The sequence below is a fragment of the Chelonia mydas genome, chromosome 5 (genome assembly GCF_015237465.2).
Source record: "Chelonia mydas isolate rCheMyd1 chromosome 5, rCheMyd1.pri.v2, whole genome shotgun sequence".
In the NCBI taxonomy this organism is placed as follows: Eukaryota; Metazoa; Chordata; order Testudines; family Cheloniidae; genus Chelonia; species Chelonia mydas.
The window spans coordinates 76,491,505-76,507,887 of NC_051245.2; the positions used below are offsets into that span (position 1 = coordinate 76,491,505).

The 16,383-nt window shown below is 37.2% G+C and overlaps 1 protein-coding gene across 7 annotated transcripts in view; it reads right to left on the minus strand.

The window, feature by feature from the left end:
* Positions 1-3,044: 3,044 nt before the first annotated feature.
* CEP120 (centrosomal protein 120) overlaps positions 3,045-16,383 on the minus strand; it is an 82,627-nt gene continuing 69,288 nt past the window's right edge. For 5 of the 7 annotated variants that reach the window (XM_043547564.1, XM_043547563.1, XM_007060867.4 and 2 more), the window contains 2 exons: positions 6,203-6,348; positions 3,045-5,540 (listed from right to left, as the gene is read on the minus strand). In XM_043547564.1, the coding sequence (XP_043403499.1) occupies positions 5,303-5,540; positions 6,203-6,348 (384 nt within the window). In that variant the 3' untranslated portion in view covers positions 3,045-5,302. Of the gene's footprint in view, positions 5,541-6,202; positions 6,349-11,081; positions 11,151-14,471; positions 14,827-16,383 lie in introns of those variants that run through there. The other 2 variants (XR_005225716.2, XM_037901622.2) reach the window with 2 other exon arrangements.

Sequence of the window (16,383 nt, forward strand, 5' to 3'; positions counted from 1 at the left end):
CCCCACCCCTTTCTTTCTATCCTGGATGCCAAACTCCTGACTGCTTCTCTACCACTGAGACTTCATATCTGGAGAGCCAACATCTGTAAAAACATTTCTAATGAAAACACTACTAATACAACCCCCCGGAGAAGCAAATGAAATGAGATCTAAGTATACAGCCGCCTTTCTGCCGTTCTGTCTTTAACAATAGCAGAGCTAGTGCTTCCTCTTTGAGATTTGACACAGGTCATGATCATTTAAGCACAGTAGTAGCAAAATAAATAATTGAGTAAATATGTATTAACTAGTACAGACATAATTCAGTAGCACTTAACAGATGTGATAGAGAACTTCCATCCTTGATCACTGCGTCATGGGTTTGGGGTATCTCAGTGGATGGAAAGGAGAGGCATCTTAATTCCAGTGAAGAAGGGTAAGGGTGGAATACATGAAACTTTGGTGTCAGACATAAAATTACCATTGTAGAAAAGGTGCAGATCTTGAAAGTGGATTACAAATTGTCAAACAACTTAAACAATTATTGAAATGAAGTACAATTGCCGTAACTCCACACAAAAAGCAATATACAGGAAAATAAACTATGCAACTCTATTTTAAAAATCTAGTTCCAAAGCACAACACTGCTGTTTTCTTTTATATAATTCATCTGGCAAATTTCTTTATCTATTGAATTCCATTGCACTGCAGTTATGAACTTTTTTAAAGCCAAGATTTTTCAGATAAGCATTCTAGTAATTAACAAAGAAACGTGTTCAATTTGTTTGTACAAGTCTCAAAACCTTTATCAAAGTTCCACTGTCAGTTGTGAAGGTATAAAAACGTTACAGGTCTACCCTTCTATCTTTAACCAATAGCGCTATATAGTTATTTCAGGTAACACTTCTATTAGTGAAGTTGTGTCGTGCCAAGCAAGTCAGCATTGCTGACATATAAATATTCAATAATTAATGTGCCTAAGAGAGATGAGAAAATGGCTATCACATATAAGTAATGCGTTTGCAGATGCCCTTATTTTTGGAGGTACCAATGACCCATCTCCAGTTAAAGAACTGGATTTGGACAAAAATGGGCCCAGGTCCCGCAACTGATTCCATGCAGGAGTCTGCCCATGCAGAGTCAGTTGCAGGGTCTGGGCCGGTTATCCCGTAGATTAAGGCAAATTTAATTAATCTACAACAGACTAAAAAACAAGAACACAACAAACAACTCTCTGGAGATCTATGACTCTTTGTAGCTTTCCCCGAAACTATGGGTCAAGACCCTGGGATGGGAGTAGAGGGTTGTGAAAGAGTACCTAGGGAGTTGAGACATGTTGGGGGGAAAAAAGTGGGTGGGGGAGAATTACAAATGCAAGAAAGCATTTGCTAAGTGAGAAAAAGATAAAACCCAACTGTGGCACATTACAACCAACTGTAAGCTGGCACCCACACACGTATGCGTGCAGCGCAGCAATCAGCACGTCACACAAGCGCTGGGAACACCTTCAGAGTGGCACCTGGGCCCTCAATCTGCCGACATGGCAGCTGAAGCTCCTGCTTCTCTTGGTGCTGAGAGCCAGAGGCTTGCTAGGGAACAAAAGTGGGGACTCCCTCAAGGGGCTCAGACATGGATGTAGGGGCTCATGGGGAGGAGGCAGGGGCTTTTGTGTCCAGATCGTGTCAGAAGGGCTCCCCCTCCCCTGAGGGAGGGGAGGGGTAATGGGACAGGTAGATGCCTGAGAGGAGGTTAGGAGGGTGAGGGGGGCATGCTCCATGGCCAGTGGCCAGTTTTTCTGCCCCTCAGAGGTGCCAGCCCTATTTATAAATTATTATAAAATTGGGATCGTACTATTGCCATTTTTTGGAGGAACTGGATGGTATAGAAATGTTTTTTCATGCTTTTAAATTTTCAACCCTTGAACCTCTCAGACCCCTGAGGGTCACGTTAACAGAGGTCAGCTCAAACGGGGTTGCAACATGAAGAATGTTGGGAACCACTTAAAGCTATTTCAATCTAAGGACCTAACACTGTAAACACTTGCAGATATGAATCCCATTTACTTCACTGGTGAAATCCTGAGCTATTGAAATTAACAGGATTTTTGCCACTGACTCCGATAGGATCAGGATTTTAACCATGTGCATAAGTAAGTGTTTGCTGGAGCTGGTGCATATGAATTTCTTAGGAACCTGACTGTTTCAGTTATTGGATAAACTCAAATAAACCCAAGTATCTTGTGTTTGTGTGTGTATGGGGGGGGGGGGGAGGTTGCTCTTTTTCCTGCCTCACTGAAACATTTTAGGGGTGAATTAAAGTGAGATTTGGTCTCACTGGATTACTAGTGTGCTGGAACAAAACCAGATCTTGAGTTAATTCAATGCATTTAAAAGTAGCTCTGGAACACAACGTGCACACACACAAATACATAACAAATCTCTAGAAAAATGTATTTGTACCAGATATAATATAAACAGCTATTTTAGTTAGAAAAGCCTTTGGGCAAGTTATGTTTGAAAAAAATTAAACCTACTCTGCATATAAGTAGAGAGCCTAAAATTCCATCCACATCCTTTTCAATCATGATCAAAATACAAATACAATCTATTGTCAATAGGTACGAACAAAAATATACAGAAAAGCTTTTACCTAGAGGGTCACAGAATATATGTTTCCCATTCTTGCAATGCTGTTTTTAAATGTAAATGGACATGAACATCTAGGTAGCATGCCTAGAAACAGGTTTAAAAAAATGAAGCGTCTTTATCTTGTGTATTACTAAAAATGTTTTAGTTGATTAAAATGAAAAATGTTCACGGTAATGAATGGTTAAAAAAAAATCTTGCACCACCGCCACCTTTATTTTTGTTGTAAAAGTAGCCAATGAATTAGAAACAAAGGAGTTTTCAAATTAAACTTGCCAGCATTTTCATGGATTGAATATACAATTACATGCAAAGCACCTCACACACTAATAGATTTTTTTTGTAACAATAAATTGAAGTAAAATGTTTTCCCCAAATATACAATTTGAAAATAAAAATCACTCAGCCCTCTGCAAAATGTGAAGTTGTTTAAATTCAGATTTTATTTGTTAAATAACAAAAACATGAAAATCACAAAATTTAAAATATTATAATTTTAAAGATGAGAATCTTTACATTCACTTAAAGCCAAAGTAAACCACACTTCAGTATTTTAAGATAGTTGCCTTTTTTTAGTCTAAGGCCCCCTCTAGTGTTTGAAAAAATTATAATCCTAGCAAAGGAATAAACTTTGAGAAAGATGACTCAAAGAACTCTGAATGGGTCTTCCATTCTAGATAATAAAACATCCCACATTTGACTATATTTGCATATAATCATATATCAGTGACACAGAATATGTAGCCATAGTTAAATATCTATAATTCTCCATGGATTTATAATGGTTACCTAAGCGTTCATTATTCCCATTGCCAGTGGAGGTTTTTTTTGCTGTTTTTTTTCTTTTAAACTACCATCTTTAAACCCATTAACATATTACAATAAACATTTTTTTAAACTGACAAGTTTACTAGGTATTACTTGTTTTTGTTATGAAATGTATTTATTGATAAATGACCATTCCTCATGAAAAAAACGTTATGTTCACTTTTTCCCCCACAAAGTAAGTGTTTTAAAAAGTTTGTTTTCTTCCAAAAAAGTGACCTAAACAAACCGTCCATTAAATAAATTACTGACCTGTGGTAGAATAAAGAAATACTGTCCTCTTTATCAACAATATATCAGAAGTAAACGCAGAACCAATACAAAATCTGTATTCCATGAAAGTAAAGCTCCAAAAGAAGAATATGGCACTTATATGGCCCGGGCACCGTAAAAGTCCAGTGATTATTTTAAATAAAAAAAATAAAGTTTTCTGCATTAATTGTCTTCATTCATGTTTGAAGTGAAACTGAATTGTTGGGGTTTGTTTTCAGTACTATGAGATTTGCATCAGTCACTAACATTTGTGCTAATAGGTGATATATCAAAACCCCAGCTTTCATTGATGGGAAAAGAGATTAAGTCTAAACTTTCAGCCCTGCCCATACTACGAATTTTAACTGCTGAAACAGAGTAAAGGGCTTATAATGCAGAATGGCCCTTACTCAACTCTGGCAATCACAAAAACAAAAAAACCACCACCTTATTCTTCGTGCTCTTCTCTTATGGCAATTAACAAATATAACATTTCATTTTTTTAGCTTCTTTATATCTCAATTTCACACAAAAATTTAAAACTGAAAGCCACAGATGGTTGAAAAAAAACTTTGTAACCACTGCTATTAGACTTTCATTCAGGAAAGCATCTCTGTTTACAAAAGCACTGATTGTAATTGTATTGGCATTAAGCACATACTTACATTTAAGCATGTGCTTACATTCCATTGAACCAGTGTTTTCCTGAATAAGGATGGACTTAAGCACATGCCTAAGTGTTTTTCTGAATTAGGACCTTAACCTCCTCATGAGCAACTAATACCTGTAGTCCCTTTGCATGCAAAACTCCCATTGATAGCAAAGAGATTTCCATGCTAAGAATGGTTACAAGATCAGATGTGGAGTTACTTAATTTGTGCAGTTTCAGTTTGGTAAAATATTCCTCCGGTTTTATCTTCAAAAGTGTGTCATCTGCAACTGTTACACGTTTAAAAAAGGTGTTTTGCTAAAAGAATAGTCAGCTACAGAATTGATGATTAAATTATTTTAACTGTGGTCACAGAAATAGTTTAAAAATTAAAAAACTAAACATATTTGCAAATGTAACAGGATATGACATTTGTAGAAGTGCAGCACTTGTTTTGCCTAAGAATTTACAAAACTCATATCACTGGGAATTACTGCAGTCGCATTTTACTCATACAATTTTATTGAAAAACCTATTTTGAAAGAAATCCATAAAACAAGTTATGAAAAACACTGAAGAGAAGCTTAGAACAGATATTTTTAAAAATGCTATTATAAATAAATCCAGCCAGGGTAATGGGGAGAGGTAGAAGATATTTAAACAGAAAATACAAAAAATATGTAAGTATATTTACATATAAATATATTTGAACATAAAAAATTGTCAAAAAAAACAACACCTAATGCTCTGATCCTGCATAAACATACACACCTGCCTAACTTCACGTCCTGTGAACACTTACATTGACTTCAAAAGGTCTACTAAGTGTGTAAAATATATCATGTGCCTATGCCTCTTCAGGATCAGAGCTTTAGTTTGTAAAATTAAACATCCTATTATGCTAAAACGTAAGATATCTGACTTAAATTTACAAAAATATTTTCCAAATATACTATTTATTGCTGCTTCTTTTTGCAAGCGCCTCTCTGATTTGGCGATCCAATTCACTTACTATATGGTCTTCATGGTTATACACACCTGTTCTCAACAATGTATCTCTCTCTTCTATCAGGCGAGTGAGATAATCATCCAAGCTTTCATTTAATTGTCTAGTATGAACACTACCCGCTTGCTCAACTGAAATATCTCTGGAATCTTGTGATTGTTTTTTGTCTTCTTGTTGCTTTAGCCTGACAGTAAAAAAAGCACATCATACAAGTAGAGGACACATGGAAATTCTGTCTTGTTAAATACGTTCTAAATGGATTTTTACTGAAATTTCTTACTGAAGTAGCAGAAATCAAGGAATTTTTTTTTTTTTTTAAGTAACACAAACTAACCCTTGGCTTGATTAAATTTAAAGGAAGCCTTTTGAATCTAAGAATACCTTAGATCACTTGTGTACATATTACCATAATTTCATCAAGGTTTTTGCATTGATAATGCAGTTTAAAAACCCACATAAGTGACCAAGCTCAGGTTTCAAAATGACTGGAAGCATAATAATAATGGAGGATAACATTAGATATACTTAAAATATAAAGATGTGGGCCAAGAGGAGAGTTGAAAGAATCACCATTAGTGTAGCTTTTTATGAAGCAGTTCTGCTTAGAGTTGAGAGTAAAAAAGACTTGCTGCAGTATAAGCACAATCATGACAAAAACTGGTGATAGTGGCCTTTGGCATAGATTTTCTATAATACAAGACTGTTACATTTTATAAATGAGCGATTTTTTACCTCAGGGACACTAAACTGTGTTCTTTTACTGGATTGACAACCAATTAAAATTTGATTCAACTGAACCTTCCCTATTTTGAGGCAGAGGGAAAAATCCTACAAATGCTATAATACCTGTTCAGTTCATTTCTGATATCCTCCAGCTCTTTTCGCTCTGTTTTCCCCACTTCTTTCTCTTCTGCCGCCAAATAGCGCAGTCTCATGTGCTCCAGCTCTTGTTGCTGCTTTTTAAGGCGGGCCATAGCATTCTCTTGCTCACGCTAAGGGGAAAAAAATAATTTGACATTAAATATTACTGATTAAAAGTGCTAATTGTAACAAAGCTTACAGTGTTTCAGAATCCACAAGTAATAATATAGAAACAGTAACTAAGTAGCACAATGAGTCAATACAAAATATTTAGTGTATATATGAGATTAATTCTGATGTCAGCCACAAATGAAATAAGATTGAGGCAAAAGACTGCCTCAGTGAAGATCACACTAACCATTTGTCTGGAACAGACTGCAACCAAATCGGAGGCCAAAAGTACTAGCTCAAATAGTAGAATATCCAAGGGGTATATTTTAGAGCTGATGTGCATGGGTCTGAAGTTTTTGCTTAAACTGAAAAACACAGACTACAGTCTTGAATACTGCTCAAGTAACTACAATGACAGGGGCTATATAAATACCTAGAAAGATAATTATAAGCACAAAAATTCAATACAGTGAGAAGTAAAATTTGAAAACTCTAAGTAGCTGTATGCGACTCTCTCTCCCTACTAGCCCTGCTATTCATAGCACCACAAAGTTTTGTTTGGCAGAGGTAATTTTATAGTGTGAAAAGATCTACTTTCTAAACTGGTGTCCAGTCTTAGGGCATGTCTACACGAACGTTTAGTTCGCTGCAAGCTGGGATGTGAATCTACCCCACAATAGCCCGTCATACACTGTCATTATGGACCCTGTTGATGCACAAACAGATAGTGTGCTTTAATCTACTTCCATTTCAAAGTGGGTAGATCAAACCACATGAATGAACTGGACAGTTAAGGTGCTGGAGGCTAGTTTGGGATAGATTCATATGCCAGTTTGCCGCAAATTAAAGGTGCATGCAGACAAGCGCTTAGAAAGTCGGGCGTGAAAATCTAAAAATAGATCTAGATTTCTTCTTACATTTATTCAATTTTCAAACTCTGAATAAAAGCCCAGAGCGTCCAAAACAGAACAAAAATTAAACCTATACACAGTTTTTAAAAACTTGGTTCAATTCCTAAATGCATTTTTCAAATTCCCATAATGTAAAACATAGTGACTTGCCGAGCATCAAAGATTACATTTTATAGCAGAACCAGGGACAAAACCCAGTTCTTCTTGGTGATATTCAATTGCCTTAACAAGGACTATCCTTTCTTTTCCTGTTGTCTTCTGACTAATGCTCTACATAACCCTGCTTCATTCACTGCACACAGTCCATCCCGTGCACTGAAAGAGGCAGGGGTCCTGTAGGAAAAAACAGCATATGATCAGGTCATTAAATACTACATGTCATACTGCATGGTCCCCCTTAATTCTGGAATATCTTAACTTGTGCTTGCTTGACTTTGCAACTTTAACATTTTACGTTTTTTTGCATCCGTTTTACTCTCCACTGTCTGACTTCATTAATAAAATCTATTTGTGCCGTATATGTAATTCACCAGTCCTGGCACCACTAGCAAACAGAAAAGAAAAGAATTAGGAAAGGACAGGAACCTGTAGGAGCCAGCCACTGAAGAGAGTGTCCAACAAGGAAAGAACAGATTTTGTAATGATTAGTAAATGAAGGAAGCAGCTACCGCAAATTTCCTCATGAAAGGGCTATGGCTTTCTTCCCATGAGCCAGCCGCTGACTTACAGGCTAGATGAATGTGTGCTTACTAAAGCAGAAGTAGTTTCCCTATTGACTTGCAGACTGGAGCAAAGGACAGTAAGTCTATTTTGCTATATGGGCTTTGGACACGGTGAAAAATCCTGCCCCTACTGAAGTCAATGGGGCATTTATTAAATTCAATGGGGCAAAGACATCAGCCTATGGCCTTTTTTAAAATATCACACTATGAAACAGAGCACACGATCTGTAGAAGGGTACAGTACTTATAAGTCTCAACATCCACATAATAAAGGCAAACTTCAGTAGGACAGAATAGGCAAAAAGGAGGAAGAGTAACGTCCTAATTAATGTGAAAGGCTCAGTTCAGTTGGGACAAAACTTCCAGAGTTGTTCAAAATCCTACTTTTGTCCAGAAGAACTGTAGGAAAGGTTCTCCTTAATGGTTAACGCTCCAAACTCATTTAATCTGCAGGAAGAGGTAAATGCATAAGAAAAAGTTACTTCAGTGGTAAGAACAAACAATGAGCATATCATCATGGCCTCAAATGGAGACTGGTACAAAGTCAGCAAGACCAGATTAAATTTGCATCTACGTAAGAAGGCAAAAGGCCAGTCTGATCATCTTGATTGCACAGAAGTTTAGAAATACAGAGAGGAGGATCCAGTGTTTCTCCATATATCCTCAAACTCCTGGTGCTCCCACTTGAACCTGCAAGCAGCTTAGCTTTTGTGAAAAGGAGAGATAAAGAGAAAATAAAATCAGTCTCCAATTAAGGCAGTGTTAAGATTAATACTCAAAGGAGGAAATAAGGCTGCATACAAAGACAGCGTTAAACCTTGGTTGTACAGTTTTGATTGGATTTCAGGAGATTATCCACCATCTGAATAGAATAAATCCAGAAGTTTCAGCCTCTCAGTCTCTAGAGTCTAGAGGAGTTCAAATAGCTGACCAGGTAGTCTTTCAGAAGACCCTCAACAACAGGAAATCTGAAGAGGTTTGATAGACAACTCCTTGAAACAGGAATGCCCAACCACCTGATTTTCCTGTTGACACTACCTTAACAATGATAAAAGAGGTATAGAAGAACCTCACTTGACCATGGCAGTGAGAAGATTTGAGCTGCCAAACTATCTTTACTCAGTGTCTGGGAACAACAGGACTATTTTTGAGACTGTAGGGTACAGCTGTGTCTACCTTTGGGGTCTCCTCGAAGGCCAAGATCCTGGAGAGAACCTGTTGGTTTAAATCCTATTCCTTTGGCTTGAGAACTAGCCCAGATGTTGAAAGTTTCTTGTATACAGGAGGATGACATTATGATGTTCTTTCAGCCCAGATCAGAATTCTGAACATCTCTGAAGAAGAAAAGAGCTCTAAGGGCCTCTCTTCTCTTTCAACCTGTATCGCAATACAAGTTGCCCCGTTGTTCTGTTCCAAAGGATTGTTATGGATTCTGGGGAAGGAGTAAATTTCTATAAGAAATATCCTATGGTCCTCAGGTCCAGCTATCTGATGCTTCAACTAACCTCCTTCTTTACTGCTGCTCCTGTCACATAAAAGGAACTCAGGTGGGTACTCCAGCTCCTCAAACTTGTTTCTCTCAAGATTCAGATTGTGCATGATTCTGGGGGAGACTTCACTTGAAGTAGATTATTGGGAAAAGTCCACCATCTCAGTAAACAAACAAGCTGGAAAGGTGGTATATAGAGTTAAGGTCTCTTCTTGGTAGTCCCCTTACAAGAGCAAAAAGGTCTGAAAGGGTTAGGAGTGAAGCCTGTCCATGCACAATATTATCTGTATTACCACAGAATATCATGAGGCACGGACGGTGAAGAAAGCATCAGATGGCTGTGAATGGAGTGAACAGAAGTATTCTGATTGTGTCCTTCAGTTTGTGGAATGTGTCACCGAGGAGAATCACCTGCTTGAGGAGAGAACAAGATCTGGCATTTAGGTGGTCCAGGCTCCTCAAAAGGCAAGTATGAGCTTTTGCTGAGGTTCGGGCATAAAGCTACGGTTTTAGAGAATTGAAAGAATCATGTTGGGGCCCTAGGAAGCACCCTGAAAAGAAGAAACATTATACAGAGATTATCTAAATAATGCAATACACTGATACCTTACCATTTAAGGCTGGCGAATACAATGACCAGGAGTTTCAGTGTCTTGGGGACAAAGACAGGATAAAAGGCAAGACAACATGCTAGCAGTATCATTTTGACAGCAAACAAAGAAAACTCAAGTGACCTAGAAAGTGAAAGTACACATTTTTGATGTTGATGAACCAGAGACATCTTTGGCTGGGTGGAGACAAACTAGGGACAGGCTAGAAACCTCTAGATTCTTTTTTAGTCAAAATAAAGTCTGGAGGTCCTCTTTTATGCTGGAATGCGCTAGCAGCCCCCATGTCTAGAAGTTTCTTGATACAGAAAATCATTACTGCCAGTTTATAAGGGCCACAAATGAGGGACAAACAGAACAGCAGTCACAAATGGGGTCTGTGGAGGCCACTGTGAGGGAGACCTTGTGGAGAAATAAGGCCTACATGACACTATCTTTGTCCTGCATTGGTCATTTCATACTGGCAGAACAGGTTGCATCAGGCCTTCCAGCCTTGCAAGCAGGCTGAAGCAAAGCTTCACTGGAAGTGGAAGCAGGGCTGATACACATGTGGTGATTGTACAAAGCAATTTTCTCTGATTGGGCAGAGAACTGAGAGAGTGAGCTGCTACAATGTGGCTCTGGAGAGAGTTTAGTTTGAGTGTGCTGAAGTGCCTCCTGTCCATATAAACTGAGAATTGGTCTCCAAGAATCTTTTCTCCAATGACAGCTGTGGACAGTACTTCGCAGCAATGTCAAGATTAGTAAATTGGGTACAGTATAATTTCTGTGTAACACATTTCTGATCTAATCAGATAAGCAAATCTTAACTAAACTTATTGCAATACAATCGTTCCGCACAGTAGAAGACCAAGTCTGGTATATTTACTGCAAAGTCATTCTGTATTTCATTACTTTTGTGGGTTTATATTAGATACTTATCATAAAAACCATAAAAAATAAGCACCTTTATACCTTAAGAGGGTCAAACAAAACAATAATGTGAATTACCTGACTAGATATGTGACTGGAAGATGTACTTACATATTTAGCATTGTCCTTTTCTCCTTTTTCAATACTACTTTATCACAAATATCTAAGACCAATCTTCCCCTAAAAATATACATAAAAGTATATGGGAAGTGATCCCATAGACTACAATGACAATTTATGGTGCATAATATAATTATGTAGTTTAAAATGCAAACCCACATTCTAAACTACATAATATTATTTACCCAACATAGCTATTTTTAATCCTTTACAGTCTGTCATAATCTGTATGCTGAACATTATTATATGGAGATATACCTATCTCATAGAACTGGAAGGGACCTTGAAAGGTCATTGAGTCCAGTCCCCTGCCTTCACAGCAGGACCAAGTACCGTCCCTTATTTTTGCCCCAGATCCCTAAATGGCCCCCTCAAGGATTGAACTCACAACCCTGGGTTTATCAGGCCAGTGCTCAAACCCCTGAGCTATCCCTCCCCCCCAAAAAACATTCATAAACAAACGTGATTTATGTAACATTCTGAACAAACAAAGTAGCTCCCCATATAATCCTTCAATAAAGGAAAAAGATGTCAAAGAACATAGATTATTTGTTTGATATGGATAGGAAAATTAGTATACAGTATGTGAAAATCATACTATGTATGATGCAATTCAAAGCTAAGACTTAGTATTAGATCAGATCAGAGGTCACAAAAAGAATGGATCCTTTGTAAAACTCAGATTTTGGGGGGGGGAGGGTGAAGGAAAGATTCTTTATCCATATTTGGTAATGAAAATTGCTGCCCTTTATCAAAGGCTCTTTCAGATATCAAAACCACTTCTTCCAAATCACACTTTCCAATACCACATTATGCAACAAGCTCCCTAATCATTGGTGCGAAAAGTAGTCTATTGTGTAGGCTCAATTTTAATGGAGTTTAGTGAAAAACATCTTCTGAAACCGGAAGATATTTAAATGATTCAGCATTCTCACCTTCATTTACAGTATCTATATTATGTACTATTCACACTTAATTGACAAAACAATATCAAAGTTAAATTTTTGCAGTTTCTATAATGTTAAATATTTTCAGTATAAATCTTCTACATACTAATATGAAATAGGAAAAAAGGTCTCAATTTTACATTGCTGAAATCATGACACTTGAACTGCCGCTGCAAAAATGTATACTGCCACTGATACTTTGAGGTAACACACTACTGCAAAGATTAATCCAAATATTAAATATCCTCTACCAGGGCTGCTGAACAATTTATATAGTGGGGGTGCTGAAAGCCACTGTAAACTCTGTATATAATGGAAATCTGAAGCCAGGGGGTACGGAAGCACCCCCAGCACCCATAGTTCCAGCACCTATGTTCTCTACCAATTTATCTTAATTGAAAAAGCATGGTAAATACATTTAAAAAATGTATTTGATCTGAGCATTTCATTTGTAATACTCCTAACCTAAGGACAAACGGAAGAGTATTTTCAGGTCTGAAACTGCACTCATTGCTTACTGAGCTGTTGCTCTCCTCATGTGGCAAGATGTATGCTTTAGACAGATACTTTGCCTGGATGGGTAATTTTTATATTACATAATCAAATTTTGAAGTTTAAAATCTGAAGATTGTTACTGAGCACTGGAGCAGTCTAACTGGTTTCACTAAATGGTTGGAAAAAATGTGAAACATTCCTGAAACATATTTCCTCAGATGAATATCTGCTCCTCAGAGCAGAGAGCTACAGCTGCTGCAGGAACTGCAGAAAAGCCAGAGGAGCAGTAGTGTGGTAGGAGACAAAGGCTGATAGTGCCTCTGAACTGAAGGTACTCCTGGTCAGGTATGCCAGGCCACCAAATATCAACAGTCCCCAGTGCAACAGTGTGATACGGTAACCTCAAAAAACCCAGATGCCCATGATGTCAGCAAACTACTTTTTTATGTTCACTGGTTATCTGGTCCAGCACCGTTCTGTCACTCTCTTCACATTGACAGTCTCACTCTCCCTGCCTTTCATGCTGTTCTCTGTCCTTCCCTTCATTTTTCCTTCCTCTCCCTCAATATTTATTTATTCCTTTTTCATGTTCCTATTCTCAGGTTAAACTCTGCACTCTTGGTATTCCTCCTTACCCCACCAATGACCCCATATCACCACCAAGAAACCTCCCACCCCCCCAAATATGTATAGTTAACAAGAGGTGTGCCAACTGTCTGTGATTATTTATGCCTAGTATATTCTTCCCCCGGCATCCTTCATTTCTTTGTGTGTCTTGAGATTGCAAGCTCTTTGGGGCAGGAATGATATCTTCTTAATATTTGCACAGTACCTTTCACAATGGGGCTCTAAATAATGATTTTGGGCCTTTGGTACTACAGTAATTTAAACATTAATTAAATAATCAGTAATAAAGAAAAATAATCAGATTGTAAAAGACTCCCTTCATGCCGCCAGGTGCTCTAGTTAAGAGGCTCTTCAATCAAAAGAGTACAATCTTTATTTTGCCATAGCTGCCTATAAATCCAAAGGGGAGATGTAAACATACATACACTAGACTAAACAATGGCTAAATAGCAGCCACTATTCACTCTCCCACTCACACATACCATGCAAGTCTGTGGGAAAAAAAATTACGATTGAAGCTAAGGAACTCAAGTAAAGTTTTCTGAAAATAACCCAGAGCTGACAAGTCAGTAGGAGAGCCTGGATGGTTTCAAGACACAGTTTTTAACCAAGACTTGGACCTCCAACTGTTTTTTTTTTTTTTTTTTAAAACAAAGATTTACTTCCCATCTTTGGCTAAACTACTTATAAATTAATCAAATTAATTACTCTGAGCGGATAAGCAGGAGGCTGGACAAGATAGAGTCGATGTCAGCCAATAAGGTCTGTGTTGTTTTAAACAAATCCATCAGTTCTGCTTTGAACAAATCCATAGAGTACAAATATGGTAAGAGACTTACATCGTACAATAAAACCTCTTATCACAAAATGTACATAATTCTAACATAAACATTGTTTTTGTTAATTTTCCAGATCAGAAAAGGGAGATTATCAGCCTTCAAAACTGACATAACACTGTTGTTAGTTGCAGCTGCAATGGTAATATGTTGCATTATTTTTAAAAAGTGATTTCTTGCATCACTCAAACATTTGTTAAATTTTACATCTCGAGCCTGCAAAGTCTTAAGCATGCGTGTAACTCAGCACATGAATAGTTCCACTGACCTTAATGGCTCTACTTCCATGAGTAAAATTACACATGCCTAGATCTTTGCAGGATCTGGGTCTTAGTTGGTAAATTTTAAAGGCCAAGATTTTAAAACTTTGAGTTATAGAGAAAAAAATGCAAATGTGCACATTTTTGAATTTTTGGTCTTATTTGAGAGTAAAACATTTTGTTAAACAGTACAAATAAAAAGTTACAAGTACATACCTTCAAGGAAAAAAGGAAATGGGCATGAGGGAGAAAGATCTGGGTGTCCTTGTGATAGAGTCTGTGGATTTTCAGACTTATTTTTTATAAACTTTACACACCATGATCAAATCCATTAAAATGTATAATTTTGTAGTTTTCACACTTAGAGATGAACCTATGTCACAAACGTCAGGGTGTGCTTCAGGTCTTTCTCTAGTTATAACTGGTATTATGTTTTATTATCCAAAAATTCCAGATAGAGAGAAATTAACAATTTCTTCCTTTTAATGTTCACACAAAATTTTCAAAGTTACGATTCACAAACTTCATTTTCTACAGAATATAAAGCCATCACAGCAGTGTTCTAACATGACTATGTGAAAAAAGAAAAAGAAAATGCTATAATTAAGGAAACATTGACTTTTAAAATCAGAAAATCAGAACATTTTGCTAAATACTCAGCTAGTTAATTTATGAAATAAAGAAGCATAATCGACTGTACTAGGTCACCTTTGAGTAATGGAAAGCTCTGTTTAAACAGTTCTTTGGCAATGGGCACAAAGCATTAGATCTCATTTCCAAGACTTACCAGCTGGGTTTTGTCATTAACATTTATTAACAATCTAAGATATGGCTTTCAACGTCTAATCCTCACTACACAAATGTTTTGTATAGTCCTCCAGAGGGCTTTGGTGTGACAAATTACTGGCACAGATTACAACCCTGTGGCTATTCACCCAAGGCAACACAAAATTAATATGGTACTAATCCAATTTAAACAAGAAATTGGATGAACTATTGCAATTGCAGAAATCATCTGAACTAAAGCTGATGTGGAATTCCTGAAGCAACTAAATTTCCAAATTTATATTCAGACACAGTACATGGGTTCCTGATCAGTTTTGCTTTTTTAATTTTTAACTGAATTTAAAGTGCCAGATTGACTAAGTACAGCATTAACAATAGTAGCATAAGCCTTACCATATTATTTCCCACAAAAAAGCCTCCATCTAATTTTAAGTGGACTACTTTCAGGGATAAAGTTTTAGGGGAGTATAATTTGGTCTTGCTGTCCCCTCATTTAAATGGTTCAGATGTCTAACAAGGGTTTCTGTTGGTCCTGGACTGGAACTATTACTTTAAAGTTACCAAACTTATCAGCTAGTGATGGTTTTTGTCACTACCCATCTGGCATGACTTGAACCAGGGAACTTAAGGTGAAATGCATCTAACAGGAATCTAAAAAGCCTTTAAGGGAAAACAAACAAACAAAAAGGCAGGACATTTTGGTGCTTCCTTTGGGAAAATCCAGTTTCTGGTGTGAAAAGATTAGAGAGGCGAACGATCACCCTTTTGTGCATAAGTATTTCAGAAATATTATGGGCCAATTTCTGACACCTACAATAATTAGATGAAAAGGAACAATCTGAGGATAGCACATAAAACTGAACCTTTGATTTTCTAGTGATCATCAAATATACCTGGTGCTAATTTATTTGATTTATCTGTAAGTTATAAATAAAGAGCATTGAGAATTTGGGCTCTCAAATTCATTGAGTTCATATTTCGGCACTGCTTATCCAAAGATTTTGATGATGACCCTGCCTTAGGCTCCATATCTCTCCTTGATTAGCACACAAACTTCTCCTCTCCTCCCAACAAGACCATGTGATTTTCCCTGAAGCTTCAATTATCCATTAGATTGTGTTTTTTCTTCATGGGGGAAAGAAAGGAGAGGTAGAGAAGCAGCAGCATCCTGCTTATCCAGAAACAGGGTCTCCTTTTGAGCACATATCCAGATAGCTCGCTCCTCCTCCCCAGTCCCATAGACTTTCCTTTTCAATCCACAGATGTAATTTTCTAAGAGCAACTGGTTGGCCTATTCTTCAGTAATGTCTCCGCTAGATCCTGCTAAGTTACCCCTTTATGC